Source organism: Mobula birostris, chromosome 10, assembly GCF_030028105.1.
Source record: "Mobula birostris isolate sMobBir1 chromosome 10, sMobBir1.hap1, whole genome shotgun sequence".
NCBI lineage: Eukaryota > Metazoa > Chordata > Chondrichthyes > Myliobatiformes > Myliobatidae > Mobula > Mobula birostris.
The window spans coordinates 69391075-69406678 of record NC_092379.1 but is presented as its reverse complement, the minus strand read 5'-3'; the positions used below and the strand labels follow the sequence as shown (position 1 = coordinate 69406678).

At 44.8% G+C, this 15604-nt stretch overlaps 3 protein-coding genes across 13 annotated transcripts in view; 1 reads left to right on the top strand and 2 right to left on the bottom strand.

Moving 5' to 3' along the window:
* LOC140204100 (interferon-inducible GTPase 5-like) overlaps positions 1–15604 on the top strand; it is a 628716-nt gene that overhangs the window by 288613 nt on the left and 324499 nt on the right. The window lies entirely within an intron of this gene.
* LOC140204097 (interferon-inducible GTPase 5-like) overlaps positions 1–15604 on the bottom strand; it is a 173843-nt gene that overhangs the window by 50900 nt on the left and 107339 nt on the right. The gene's annotated exons all lie outside the window — the stretch shown is intronic.
* Positions 7611–15604, bottom strand: part of LOC140204095 (interferon-inducible GTPase 5-like) — a 33298-nt gene continuing 25304 nt past the window's right edge. For all 8 annotated transcript variants that reach the window (XM_072270428.1, XM_072270427.1, XM_072270431.1 and 5 more), the window contains one exon: positions 7611–14463. In XM_072270428.1, the coding sequence (XP_072126529.1) occupies positions 13263–14463 (1201 nt within the window). In that variant the 3' untranslated portion in view covers positions 7611–13262. The remainder of the gene's footprint in view (positions 14464–15604) is intronic.

Below are 15604 nucleotides of genomic sequence, written 5' to 3'. Positions count from 1 at the left end.
ACCCTTCGTCAGGACTAACTAAAGGAAGAGTTAGGAAGAGACTTGAAAGTGGGAGGGGGAGGGGGAGATCCAAAATGATAGGAGAAGACAGGATGGGGAGGGATGGAGCCAAGAGCTGGACAGGTGATTGGCAAAGGGGATATGAGAGGATCATGGGACAGGAGGGCCAGGGAGAAAGACAAGGGGGGGGAACCCAGAGGATGGGCAAGGGGTATGGTCAGAGGGACAGGGGGAGAAAAAGGAGAATGAGAGAAAGAATGTGTGTATAAAAATAAATAACGAATGGGGTACCGAGGGGAGGTGGGGCAGTAGCGGAAGCTAGACAAGTCAATGTTCATGCCATCAGGTTGGAGGCTACCCAGACGGAATATAAGGTGTTGTTCCTCCAACCTGAATGTGGCTTCATCTTTACAGTAGAGGAGGCAGTGGATAGACATGTCAGATTGGGAATGGGATGTGGAATTAAAATGTGTGGCCACTGGGAGATCCTGCTTTCTCTGGCAGACAGAGCGTAAGTGTTCAGCAAAGCGGTCTCCCAGTCTGCGTCGGGTCTCGCCAATATATAAAAGGCCACATCGGGAGCACCAGACGCAGTATATCACCCCAGCCGACTCTTAGGTGAAGTGTCGCCTCACCTGGAAGGACTGTCTGGGGCCCTGAATGGTGGTAAGGGAGGAAGTGTAAGGGCATGTGTAGCACTTGTTCCGCTTACAAGGATAAGTGCCAGGAGGGAGATCAGTGGGAAGGGATGGGGGGTACGAATGGACAAGGGAGTCGCGTAGGGAGCAGTCCCTGCGGAAAGCAGACAGAGTGGGGGAGGGAAAGATGTGCTTACTGGTGGGATCCTGTTGGAGGTGGCGGAAGTTACGGAGAATAATATGTTGGACCCGGAGGCTGGTGGGGTGGTAGGTGAGGACCAGAGGAAGATGCGGAACTCTTCTTCCACTGTCTCTGTCTCCGAGCCTACTTCTTCGGCAAGGACTCTTCCACCCCCACCGATGACCCCTTCTCCCGTCTTCAACCCTCCTCTTCTTCATGGACACCCTGCTGTGGTCTTCTGCCTGCTCTGGATCTCCTTATTGCTACCTCGACACGGTTTTATCCCCCCTTGTTCAATCCCTTCCTACCTATGTTCGTGACACTTCTCACGCTCTTAAACTTTTCGATGATTTCAAGTTCCCTGGCCCCCACCGCTTTATTTTCACCATGGATGTCCAGTCCCTATATACTTCCATCCCCCATCAGGAAGGTCTCAAAGCTCTCCGCTTCGTTTTGGATTCCAGACCTAATCAGTTCCCCTTTACCACTACTCTGCTCTGTCTAGCAGAATTAGTCCTTACTCTTAATAATTTCTCCTTTGGCTCCTCCCACTTCCTCCAAACTAAAGGTGTAGCTATGGGCACCCGTATGGGTCCCAGCTATGCCTGCCTTTTTGTTGGCTTTGTGGAACAATCTATGTTCCGTACCTATTCCGGTATCTGTCCCCCACTTTTCCTTCACTACATCGATGACTGCATTGGCGCTGCTTCCTGCACGCATGCTGAGCTCGTTGACTTTATTAACTTTGCCTCCAACTTTCACCCTGCCCTCAAGTTTACCTGGTCCATTTTCAACACCTCCCTCCCCTTTCTAGATCTTTCTGCCTCTATCTCTGGAGACAGCTTATCCACTGATGTCTACTATAAACCTACCGATTCTCACAGCTATCTGGACTAATCCTCTTCTCACCCTGTCTCTTGCAAAAATACCATCCCCTTCTCGCAATTCCTCCGTCTCCACTGCATCTGCTTTCAGGATGAGGCTTTTCATTCCAGGATGAGGGAGATATCCTCCTTTTTTAAACAAAGGGGCTTCCCTTCCTCCATCATCAACTCTGCTCTCAAACGCATCTCCCCCATTTCACGTACATCTGCTCTCACTCCATCCTCCCGCCACCCCACTAGGAATGGGGTTCCTCTGGTCCTCACCTACCACCCCGCCAGCCTCCGGGTCCAACATATTATTCTCCGTAACTTCCACCACCTCCAATGGGATCCCGCCACTAAGCACATCTTTCCCTCCCTGCCTCTCTCTGCTTTCCGCAGGGATCGCTCCCTACGCGACTCCCTTGTCCAATCGTCCCCCCCATCCCTCCCCACTGATCTCCCTCCTGGCACTTATCCTTGTAAGCGGAACAAGTGCTACACATGCCCTTACACTTCCTCCCTTACCACCATTCAGGGCCCCAGACAGTCCTTCCAGGTGAGGCGACACTTCACCTGTGAGTCTGCATGGGGTGATATACTGCGTCCGGTGCTCCCGATGTGGCCTTCTATATATTGGCGAGACCCGACGCAGACTGGGAGACTGCTTTGCTGAACATCTACGCTCTGTCTGCCAGAGAAAGCAGGATCTCCCAGTGGCCACACATTTTAATTCCACAACCCATTCCCATTCTGACATGTCTATCCACGGCCTCCTCTACTGTAAAGATGAAGCCTCCCTCAGGTTGGAGGAACAACACCTTATATTCCCTCTGGGTAGCCTCCAACCTGATAGCACAAACATTGACTTCTCTAGCTTCAGCTAATGCCCCACCTTCCCCTCGTACCCCATCCGATATTTATTTTTATACACACATTCTTTCTCTCACTCTCCTTTTTCTCCCTCTGTCCCTCTGACCATACCCCTTGCCCATCCTCCGGTCCCCCCCCCCCCCCGTCTTTCTCTCTGGGCCTCCTGTCCCATGATCCTCTCATATCCCCTTTGCCAATCACCTGTCCAGCTCTTGGCTCCATCCCTCCCCCTCCTGTCTTCTCCTATCATTTTGGATCTCCCTGTCCCCCTCCCACTTTCAAATCTCTTACTAGCTCTTCCTTCAGTTAGTCCTGACGAAGGGTCTCGGCCTGAAACGTCGACTGTACCTCTTCCTAGAGATGCTGCCTGGCCTGCTGCGTTCACCAGCAACTTTGATGTGTGTTGCTTCAATTTCCAGCATCTGCAGAATTCCTGTTTTTTGGTGAGAATTGATATTGGAATGGAAATTCATGCTGGTGAAGTAGTAATTGGGGACAAAGAAATGGCAGATGAACTTAGTGGGTACTTTACGAGTCTTCAATGTGGAAGCCACTAGCAGTCTTCCAGAGGTCCCTTAGTGTCAGGGAACAGGAGTGAATGTCATTGCTATTACCAAGTAACAGTGTTTGCCAAACTCAAAGGTCTTATGGTGGATAAGTCACCTGGGCAAGATGGACTATATCCCTGAGTTCTGAAAGAGCTTGCTGAAGAAATAATGGATGCATTGATCCTGATGGTGTTGCTTTCACCACCCATGCTGAGCTCATCTGTTTTAACAACATCGCCTCCAATTTCCACCCTGCTGTCAAATTTACATGGTCTATCCTGGACATCTTTCTCCTCCTTCTTGATCTCTCTCTGGAGACAGTTAATTTACTGATATATTTTATGAATCTAGTTATCCTGCCAACTATCTTGACTATACTGTAGTTCTTTCCACTCTATCACCTGTAAAAATACCATTCCATTTCTCAGGTCCATCATTTCCACTCCATCTGTTCTCAGTGTGAGAGTTTCCATTCTAGAACAACTGACATGTCTGAAAGCAGACTACAGGGAGTTAGGAAGCAAGTTCAGAGGCAGGACCACTAAGGTAGTAATCTCGGGATTACTGCTTGTGCCACGTGACAGAGTATAGGAATAGAATGAGGTGGAGGATAAATGCGTGGCTAAGGGATTGGAGCAGTGGGCATGGAATCAGCTTTCTGGATCATTGGGACCTCTTTTGGGGCAGGAATGACCTGTACAAAAAGGACGGGTTGCACTTAAATCCCAGGGGAACGAACATCCTGGCGGGGAGGTTTGCTAAGGCTACTGGGGAGAGTTCAAACTAGAGTTGCTGGGGGGTGGGAACCAAAGTGAAGAGGCAGTTGGCTCACAAATAGAGAAAGCTTGGAGACAGTGCGAGAGGGAGGATAGGCAGGTGATAGAAGGGACAAGACAGACCGGTGGTCTGAGGTATGTCTGTTTTAATGCAAGGAGTATTATAAACAAAGTGGATGTGTTTATTGCGTGGATCAGTACTTGGAGCAGTGATGTTGTGCCATTACAGAGACTTGGATGGCTCAGGGGCAGGAATGGTTACTTAGAGTGCCAGGCTTTAGATGTTTCAGAAAGCACAGGGAGGGAGGCAAAAGAGTTGGGTGCATGGCACTGCTGATCAGAGATAGTGTCACGTCTGCAGAAAAGGAAGAAGTCATGGAGGGATTGTCTACTGAGTTTCTGTGTGCAGAAGCTAGGAACAGGAAGGGGCAATAACTCTACTGGGTGTGTTTTATAGACCACCCAGTAGTAACAGGGATATCAAGGAGCAGATAGGGAGACAGATTCTGGAAAGGTGTAATAAAAAACAGGGTTGTCGTGGTGGGAGATTTTAATTTCCCAAATATCAATTGGCATCTCCCTAGAGCAAGGGGATTAGTTGGGGTGGAGTTTGCTAGGTGTGTTCAGGAAGGTTTCTTGACACAATATGTAGATAAGCCTGCAACAGGAGAGGCTGTACTTAATATGGTATTGGGAAATGAACCTGGTTAGGTGTCAGATCTCTCAGTGGGAGAGCATTTTGGAGATAATGATCAGAATTCTATCTACTTTACCATACAATTGGAGAGGGATAAGAACAGACAAGTTAGAAAAACATTTAATTGGAGTAAGGGGAATTATGAGGCTATCAGGGAATAAATTGGAAGCTTAAATTAGGAACAAATGTTCTCAGAGAAATGTATGGCAGAAATGTGGCAAATGGTCAGGGGATATTTGCATGGATTTCTGCATAGGTACGTTCCAATCAGACAGGGAAAGGATGGTAGGACACAGGAATTGTGGTGTGCAAAGGCTGTTGTAAATCTAGACAAAAAGGAAAGGAAAGCTTATGAAGCATTCAAAAAACTAGGGATGATAGACATCTGGAATATTATAAGGCTAGCAGGAAGGAGTTTAAGAATGAAATTAGGAGAGCTAGACGGGGCCATAGGAAGGTCTTGGTGGGCAAGATTAAGGAAAACCTAAGGCATTCTGCAATATTGTGAAGAGCAAGAGGATAAGATATGAGAGAATAGGACCAATCAAGTGTGACAGTGGAAAAGTGTGTATGAAACTGGAGGAGATAGCAGAGGTACTTAATGAATGGTTTGCTTCAGTATTCATGACAGAAAAGGATCTTGGCAATTGTAGGAATGACTTACAGCAGACTGAGATGTTTGAGCATGTAAATATTAAGAAAGAGGATGCACCAGAGCTTTCGGAAAGCATCAAGTTGGATAAGACACTGGAACCAGATCAGATGTACCCCAGGCTACTGTGGGAAGTGAGGGAGGAGATTGCTGAACCTCTGGCGATGATCTTTGCATCATCACTGGGAACAGGAGAGGTTCCAGAAGATTTGAGGGTTGCGGATGTTGTTCCTTTATTCAAGAAGGGCACCAGATATAGCCTAGGAAATTATAGACCAGTGCATCTTACCTCAGTGGTTGGTACGTTGATGGAGATGATCCTGAGAGGCAGAATTTATGAACATTTGGAGAGGCATAATATGATTAGGAATAGTCAGCATAGCTTTGTCAAAGGCAGGTCGTGCCTTCTGAGCATGATAGAATTTTTTGAGGATGTGACTAAAAACATTGATGAAGATAGAGCAGTATACTTAATGTATATGGATTTCAGCAAGGCATTTGATCAGGTACCCATGCAAGGCTTATTGAGAAAGTGGACATTGCTTTGTGGATCCAGAACTGGCTTACCCACAGAAGGCAAAGAATGATTGCAGACAGGTCATATTCTGCATGGAGGTCAGTGACCAGTGGTGTGACTCAGCAATCTATTCTGGAACCCCTACTCTTAGTGATTTTTGTAAATGACCTGGATGAGGAAGTGGAGGGATGGGTTAGTAAATTTGCTGATGAGACAAAGGTTGGTGGTGTTGTGGATAGTGTGAGGGGCTGTCAGAGGTTACAGCGGGACATTGATAGGATGCAAAACTGGGCTGAGAAGTGGCAGATGAAGTTCAACCCATATAAGTGTGAGGTGGTTCATTTTGGTAGGCCAAATATGATGGCAGAATATAGTATTAATGGTAAGACTCTTGGCAGCGTTGAGGATCAGAGGGATCTTGGGGTCCGAGTCCAGAGGATACTAAAATCTGCTGTGCAGGCTGACTCTGTGGTTAAGAAGGCATACGGAGCATTGGCCTTCATCAATTTTGGGATTTGGGATCAGAGGGGTAATGTTGCAGCTATATAGGACCCTGGTCAGACCACACTTGGAGTATTGTGCTCAGTTCTGGTCACCTCACTACAGGAAGGAGGTGAAAATCACAGAAAGGGTGCAGAGGAGATTTGCAGGGATGTTGCCTGGATTGAGGAGCATGCCTTTTGAAAATAGGTTGAGTTAATAGCCTTTTCTCCTTGGAGCGACGGAGGATGAGAGGTGACCTGATAGAGGTGTATAAGATGATGAGAGGCATTGATGATGTGGATATTCAGAGGATTTTTCCCAGGGCTGAAATGGCTATATGAGAGGGCACAGTGTTAAGGTGCTGAGAAGTAGGTACAGAGGAGAAGTCAGGGGTAGGTTTTTTAGGCAGAGAGTGGTGAGTGCGTGGAATGGACTGTCTGTGATGGTGGTGGAGGCAGATACAATAGTGTCCTTTAAGAGACTGGATAGGTACATGGGGCTTAGAAAAATAGAGGGCTATGGGTAACTCGGGGTAATTTCTAAGGTATGGACATGTTCGGCATATCTTTGTGGGCTGAGGGGACTGTATTGTGCTGTAGGTTTTCTATGTTTCTATGTCCTCTTTTTATTAAAATACAAGGTTTTCCTTCTACCGCCATCATTGCTGCCCTCACCAGCCATGTTCTCTATTACTCAAACATCTGTCATCATCCCATCCCATAAAAGGGATAGGGTTCCCCTTGTCCTTACTTATCACCACACAGGCCTCTGTATCGTGCATCTCATTCTCTGTAGTATTCACCATTTCCAATAGGTTCCTACCACAAAGAAAATCTTTCTATTCCACTGTACCCCACCCCACCCCATACTCTTCCTTTCCACTGGAAATGCTCACTATGAGATTCCCTTGTCTACGCTTCCTTCTCCACTGACCTCCCTGCCAAATGATATCACTGCACGCGTGTATTCTAAACCTGTCCCTACACGTCCGCCCTCACTGACGAAGGCAGAGCAGTGGATGTTGTGTATATGGATCTCAGGAAGGCATTTGATAAGCTTCCCTTTTGTGGCTCATTCAGAAAACAATGAGGCAGGGGATCCATGGAGAATTCGCTTTGTGAATCCAGAATTGGCTTGAGAACAGAAGGCAAAGACTCGTTGTGGGTGGTTTGTATTTTACATGGAGGACATGTCCTGTGGTGTTCCACAGGGACCTGTTCTGGGACCTCTCCTCTTTGTCATTTTTATAAATTACCTGGATGAGGATGTAGAAGGGTGGGTTAGTGTCACATACCCTGTGACGAGTTAAAGAATCAGCAGAAATAGAAAACACTTTGGAGTCTGGTATTGCTATTAACTAATATTATTTATTAGTAACTATGCAATACAGTAATATAAATTCAGATATATCAAACAGGTCAGCAATGGTTATATATATAAGTGTGGAAATATATGAAAACCAAGCTTTTCGAAGTCTAGGGGTAAATAGACAGTCTTACGATGATGAGTAAATTTCATTTCAGTTCATGCTGTGGAATTGAATAGTGATGGAGAGAGAAAGAGAGAGAGAGAGGGAAGGATTTGAGTCTTCAGGTGAGCTGATGCCGTGGATCTCCCCGTTGTCCTCTGAAATCCTTTAGAAGTCACTGACTGTGACCACAACAAAGGGGACCGTTCTTCTGTGGTGGAATTATCAATCCAGGCAAGGATCAGACACACAAATAACTCCCCACAGGTCACACCCTTTTCACACTGTGAGAGCCATTGATCGATCCTCCGAAACCCACCTTTACTATTGGCACAATAAAGCTCACTCAGTGTCCAAAACCATGTGCCTGTCAGTCTATCAGCTGACCTTCTATTTATCTCACCGTGCTGAACACCAGCTGTCCATCAAGCAACTTCTCCCTTCATTCTCAGTAGGAACGTAGAAGCTGCCAGTGTCCTTGCAATATGTAAAAAAGCTGCAGAGAAACAATAACACCATCTCTGAGCAGTCTTTACCTCTCTCTCTCTCTCTTAATAACCAGGTGTCTGGTGTTGAACAACTCTCTCTTTTCAAAAGTACAGTTCATAGGGCTAATTCAGGATCCTGTCACACCCCCTTCTGCATAGGAAAAATTTTGATGTAGGCAAAATTTTTAGTTTAACTGCAGATTACTAAGTTTGAACCAATACATGCATAATCATCAGATAACAGAGCAAAATGTGTACAATTTCTAACTTAACATCTGGATAAACAATCAGCTATAATATTGTCAGTACCTTTCACATGTTTGATTTTCAGGTCATATTCTTGCAATATCAGACTCCAGTTTAATAACCTTCTATTCTTATCCTTCATTTTTGTTAGAAACACCAATGGATTGTGATCCGTGTAAACCACAAGTAGTCTCTGGGCAGAACAAACATAGACTTCAAAATGTTGTAAAGCCAGAATAAGTGATAGCAACTCCTTTTCAACAGTGGAATAATTTCTCTGGTGCACATTAAATTTCTTTGAGAAATAAGCTACTGGATGTTCAATGTCGTCCTCGCCCGTCTGTAACAGTACTACCCCAGCAGCTTCATCACTGTTGTCTGTTGCTATAGAGAATGGTTTTGAAAAATCAGATGCTTTGAGCACACAACAATAACGCAGGATGGTTTTTAGTCATTCAAATGCCTCCTGGCAAAGGTCATTCCATATAAATCTTTCACTCTTCCCTAGGAGTTTTGTTAGGGGGAAAGCGATATCTGCAAAGTTCTTACAAAACTTACGATAATACCCCACCATTCCTAAAAACCTTCTGGCAGATAATGCTCCCCAACTCTTCCTGTGCTCCATCGATGACTGCATTGGTGCTGTTTCCTGCACCTGTGCTGAGCTCATCTGTTTCAGCAACTTTGCCTCCAACTTCCACCCTGCTGTCAAATTCACTCGGTCCTTCCTTGACACCTCTTTCCTCCTCGATTTCTCTGTCTCCATCTCTGGAGACATTCAGTCTAAAGATATAATTTATAAATCTAGTGACTCTCCCAGCTATTTTGACTATACTGCAGCTTTTCCCATAGTGTTCCCCTTGTCCTTACCTATCACCCCACAAGCCTCTGTATCGAGCAAATCATTCTCTGTAACTTTCACCATTTCCAATGGGTTCCTACCACTAAACCCATATCTTTATCCACTACACACCACTCCATCTATAGAGATTGGTCTCTACATGACTTCCTTGTCCACTCATCCCTCTCCACTGACCTCTGTGCTGAAATTTATCCCTGCAAACGGGTGCTGAACCTGCCCCTACACCTCCTCCCTCATCACCATTCAGGGAGGATCAGTCCTTCCAGGTGACACAATACTTCATTTGTGAGTCTGTCGGTGTCATCGACTGTATCCAGAGCTCACAGTGTGGCCTGTTCATCGGAGAGACCTCATGTAGAATGGGAACTGCTTCATCGAGGACCTTCTCTCTGTCCATTGCTGAAGGTGGGATTTATCCATGACCACCTATTTCAATTCAATTTTCCATTCCCGTTCTGAAATGCCTGTCCATGGCCTCCTCTAGTGCCATGATGAGGCCACACGCAGTTTGGAGGAACAAAACTATGATGTCTAGTAACTCCAAATCATAAAACTAATCAAAAGAAAAATGGGGGAGACTGGGACAAACGTGTACTCTTGGTCTTTACAATTATCGAGGCGTGCACTTGTGACGCATGACATTCACACACTGTTTCATATAACCCGTAATTGATTGTTAAAGAAAACAAAGAATGCTTAATCAAACAATATATTTGCAATATCACCCACCCTGCTACTCAGCCACTCACATAATACCCACATCCATGTGCCATTTACTGTATAATACAACTGCTCTATAGACATCCACAGAATAGCTGGTGAGTTGTTAGTTGTGGAGTGTGTTGCATTACGACATACAAGGAGGAAATTGGTGAGTTTCTGATTCAAGTTTCAAAGTACATTTATTATCAAAGAATGTATGAATCATGCAATCTTGAGATCTGTTTGCTTACAGGCAACTACAGAGCAGAAAACCCAAAGGAACCCAATGAACAGAAAATCAAATAAAGACTAACACCTGATGCGCAGGGAGAGAGAGAAAGAAACACAAATCATGCAAACATTAGAACTGAGCAACAACATTCTGAACTGAAGTGAGTCCTTTGCTCCAAACCCTAGAGCAGCCTGCAGTAGGCCCAAAGCCTTGGTATCAGTTCATTATATTACCGGGTACAGATCACAGCACCAGGGCAGTCTTCATAACCTCAGCACCATGGAGAGGAGTGGGCATCCCAGGAGAGCAAGCGATATCGGCTCGCACCTCAAATCCTGACACCCTGTCTCTCCAGTATATCTGGGCCAGTGTTTAAATTACCCAAACAGTGTACAGTATCATACCTCACACAATAGGACCCAGGCAAATCTGCAGCGCAAGGCTCTGGGCCTAGTCCACGCAGCCTAGCAACTCACTCCATGCCCAGATTTCACTGCCCAGCTTAACACCACTCTCGATTTCTCCAAATTGGCTTAATGCCCAGAGCGATCCAACCTTGCATGTCAGCCAGTTGCATGGGCGTCAAAACTCCTCTGCCTCGATTTCTCCTCTCCAAGTGCCTCACTACATTGCCTAAATTCTGCAAAGTACCATTGTGGTTCATCCCATGAGTTTGCTTTGCCTTGCTTGCCTCTTCACAGTTTGCAGTAGAAATTTACCACAGATTGCTTCAGAAAAGGGATAATTAACTATGTTTTTAGTCAAATTTCTTGCCTTTTGACCGACCAGTGAGCTGCCACACGTTTTGGTAGCAGATTCAGTGTTAGAATAGTGTGTTCTGCTGACATTGATCGCAGTGCAGTCTTTAGACTCTGGACAAACCTCTCCACTGAACCATTTGTAGCTGGGTGGTGCAGTACAGATGTGCTTTGTCTTAATCCAGAGGAATGTCCTCTTTTGTAAATTGTTTTTAGGTAGTTCCTTTTCCAAGTGTAAACAGGACAATCCATCAGTATTTCCATGATTTGTCATCCTCTTAAATTCAATCTTATAATTGTGTCCTCCAAGAATCAGAGCCCATCTTTGCACTTATGCTGCTGAAGTTAGTGGAATACCCTTCTGTGGATTGAAAATGGACACCAGTGGTTGATGATCAGTAACGATGGTAAACTCTCTCCCATACTGGTCGTGGTTGTACCATTTTACACCCCAAACCAGACTCAAGGCCTCTCTGTCAGTCTGTGCATTATTTTCTCTGCAGTGATCAGGGAACGTGACACAAAGGCTATGGAGCGTTCACTTCCATCACTCATAACAGTTGACATGACTGCATCTGTACCACAAGACAAGGCATTACAGGCAAGCTTCACTGGATGATGTGGATCATAATGTGTGAGTACAGTGTCTGACGTCACCATCTGTTGGTTGGCCTCTGTGAAGCCCAAAGCTGACTCCCTCCAGAAAGGATTGCAAAGATATCCTCTCTCCTGGGCAGAGGGCATTGATCTACTTTCAGGACTGGGTTGGTGCTGACCTTAATATCACCACAGATCCTATCAGACCCATCCTTCTTGGCTGCTGGAACTACTGCTGTTACCCAAGGGCTCCACTCAATCTTGAAAATACTTATATAGTTTCCAGCTGATCTAGTTCACTGGATATTTATCATTGATGGTACAAGGAATGAATGGGGTTTGTAACACTTTGGTGTGGCATAACATTATTTTACTGTTGAATGTCGGAGTTTTCCAATGCCAAACTTGAACACTGCTGTGGCGTCATCCAGAATTGTTCTCAATTCATTTTCAGTTGTCTCTATGGCAGAGGATGTGGCATGCAAATGGAGGATATACCTCCAGCCAAGTTGCAGTTGTCTCAGCCACTCACATCTCCACAATGCTGGCCCCGCTGTTTTCACCACATACAAACTCAATGTGTCTTGTTGGTTGTTGTACCTCACTGTTACAAGTGTCACTCCCACTGGAGTGATCTTTCTCCAGTATAAGTTCTTAGTTGGATGTCTGCAGGCTTCAGTTCAGTCCCTCCGAGGTGACTTTCAATCTGATTTTCTGATATGACTGAAACAGCTGAGCCATTGTGCAATTCCATTTTAATTAATTTTCCGTTCACTTCTGGTTCATACTGCTTTTCTCGTCAGTTTTCGCAATGTAAATCCTGTCCACCCAGTCCTGTGTCACTCATTATTGTCAGTTTTTTCATGAGCAACATGCAGATTAGTGCTCTTTGTGAAACTGCAACAACTTTTTATCAATTTGTCTTCCCTGTGCAGTCTATTTATTTTTGTCTGCTGGACATGCTTTGTGACCTACTTTGTTGCATTTTCTGCATGTTTCACCTTTAAACCTGCAATGGTCTGGTGTCTGTGAGTCATTGCCACAACAGTCACACAATCTGATTGGTCAGGCTGGTTTCTGTTCAGACACTGCAATTTTGTTCACGCTCACTTTCATCCCTGACTGAAACTCAATTGTCTCTGTCTGCTGTTGTGTCTCAGGCTGTGGTTTCATTTTGATCTAGTGATTTCAACAGCTCTTTTAAATGTGAGTTGTGCTTCAGCTGGGAGTCATTCTTTACTGATTTCCTGAAATGCCTTTCCACTACCTTTTTATGATGTCACAATCAGATCTTTATAGATATTGAAGGACAAACACAGCCACTAGTTTGTACACAGCAATACTGCAAACACTGTGACCTGATAATGTCCAAACAGTCCCGACACTGGGCTATTGATTGACGGGTGAGCATCATGCAGACACTTGGAGATAACTTTTTGACTCCTCTTCAAATTAGGATCAGATGACATTTATATCCAGCTGTTTCATATCTTTAACAGAGTTTCACTCCCTCGGTCAGGCACAAGTGTTGCTCAGAAATGGATAAGCAATATTTCAGAAAGGAAAGCAACAACGGGGAAAGCTTTCATGTGGAATTGTGGCAGGGTTTAGAGATAGGCTTCTTAAATATTTTTACCACAGCAAACCATTAGCTCATTGTATTGATGTTAGTGCTGACCAGTTAACTGATGCCAAATGCAAACTTCATCACCCTCTCTGCGTCCTCTGTAAGGTCCTTCAGTGCGTCGTTCAGTATTGTGTAGATCATGAGAAATGATGATCCTGCTCCAAAAATGGAACCAATGACAGGGACAAAGTTAAGAGCAAATTCCACAGCTGAAATGACTACAACTGTAATACGCCAACCTAACCTTACAATTGTATCTTTATTTATTTCCCCCAGCAGGGGAGTTTTAACTACGGCCTTAAGCTCTTCCACAGGTTTATTTGTGATGTTGGCCAGTCTTTGAAGAGAAGCTTCATCCAGACACAAACACTTACGGAAATGGATTATTGCCCCAATCAGTATGACTATGTCACAAGCAAAAGAGAGACCAGGAACGGGAACTGCTCCCACAGATCCTGAAAGCGTTGCCAACATCCAGATACGTTTCTGCAGTATATTTTTTTTCTTTTGAATAATCTCTACACTTCGGTTTGGATAGGCCAGCACAAAGATACTTTTCATTATAATTGGCATTTCATCTTCAAGTGCTTTATTTAACCCTTTGAAGTCATATTTTTCATGTTCAAAACTGGATATTAGGAACACAGACTCGGTGAGAATCCCTGCTTTTCTCAAATTCACTAAACAGTCATTCCGAATATATTCCAGTTCCTTTTTCACATTAATTTCCTTCCCCGCTTTTCTCATTGAATCAAAATCAGCATCAATCTTGCTGCGGACAAAGTAGAATTTTTTACCAAGCCGTTTAATCTCTTTCGCAAGTTTTGCATCATTTTCTCTGAAACGACAACTTGATATTATGATGAAGAAATTATATTTTTTGAATTTCATTTGCTTGAGATATTTATCAGCTGGAAAGTTTGTGGTCCCGATCCCTGGCAGGTCCCAGTAGTAGACGTTGGATAAACTGGGATGTGGAAATCCAGCTGGTTCCATTGTAGCTTCCTTGGTGTCAACTCTAGCAGCTCCATCATCACTGTTCTGAAGTCCTCTCATGGCATTGATGAAGGTGGATTTTCCAGCACCTGTTTCTCCTGTCACTGCAATGTTAAGTTCTGTCTTATCCAGTTCTGATAGCTTCCGCTCTATCAGAGATGTAACCTTTTCCACCCCACCTGTTTCAAAGTCAGCTTTCAGTTTGTTGAGCTCTTCCTTTGTGAAGAATGTGGCATTTTCTGCCTCAGCCACCTGTTGTCTGAAAGGAAACATGATCATTATCATTTCTAATTATTAAAAACTTCCATTTCTTCAGATCCCCATTCTCTTGTCATCCATCTCATTGGGGAGAGCTTGTAGTGACCAATTAACTCAAAAATCAGCAGTTCGTTCGATGTGTGTGATAATTGCAACATACAGGCAAACCTACAGGACCACAAAGATTGCTTGTAAATTTCATGTGGATAACACCATAGTCAGGCTGCAGTCTGGCTCTCCAGAACTATGAGTGTTGGAAATCTACCCATACAACCTCATGATATCAATGCAGAAGTCCTTACATGATAGCTGTCAGTTCAACCAGTATCAACTCCATCATAAATGTTCTCCCTTTCTCTGCAAGGCCTGATGACGGAGGTTTGTTGATATACAAGATTCAATTTATTTCATCATGAAAACTAACCAAATTCATCCCTGCTATAAAAAAAGTGACCCGGGGGGAGGGAGGGGGGGGTGCAGTGACACTGTACTGCAAGTGGTGCAGCGGACTGACACCACCAGTGACCTGACTTCACTCCTGGTCTCTGGTGCTGTCTGTGTGGAGTCTGCATGTTCTCCTGTGACCGAGTCAATTTCCCACGGGTGATCCTGCCAAACTGTGTTAGTTGTTAGGTTAATGTAAATTGCTTGTCATGCGGGTGGGGGTGGGAAAGTTGGAAACTTGATGTGTATGTGAGAGAGAATTTGTAAGATGGAAATAAGCAGGTGCATGGGAAAGGTGGGAATGCTCAGTGGGGGGGGGTGGAGGGTGGCAACGGAGATGAGTCTGGGTGTCATAAAGAAAAAAGAAAAAAGTACAAGTAATTTGAAAAGATGAATAAGGTGTAACATATTCGTGTCTGGGATAAACAAAGACGAGTAACATGCTTGTAACAAATGTACCAGGCTGTGACCATCTCCAAACAAGGAGAGTCTAACCACCTACTCTTGACACCAGTACCACACAGACTTGTCACTGTGTGCCACATACACATCCTCTGCACTGTTTCTTCTTGGCTACTCTGACAGCAACTCACAACCTCCTGATCTCCACTAATAAAACAGGGCACTACTGATCAGGGACAATATCACAGCTGCTCTCAGAGGGAGTGGATAATAGGCGGCTTATCCACTGAGCCCAT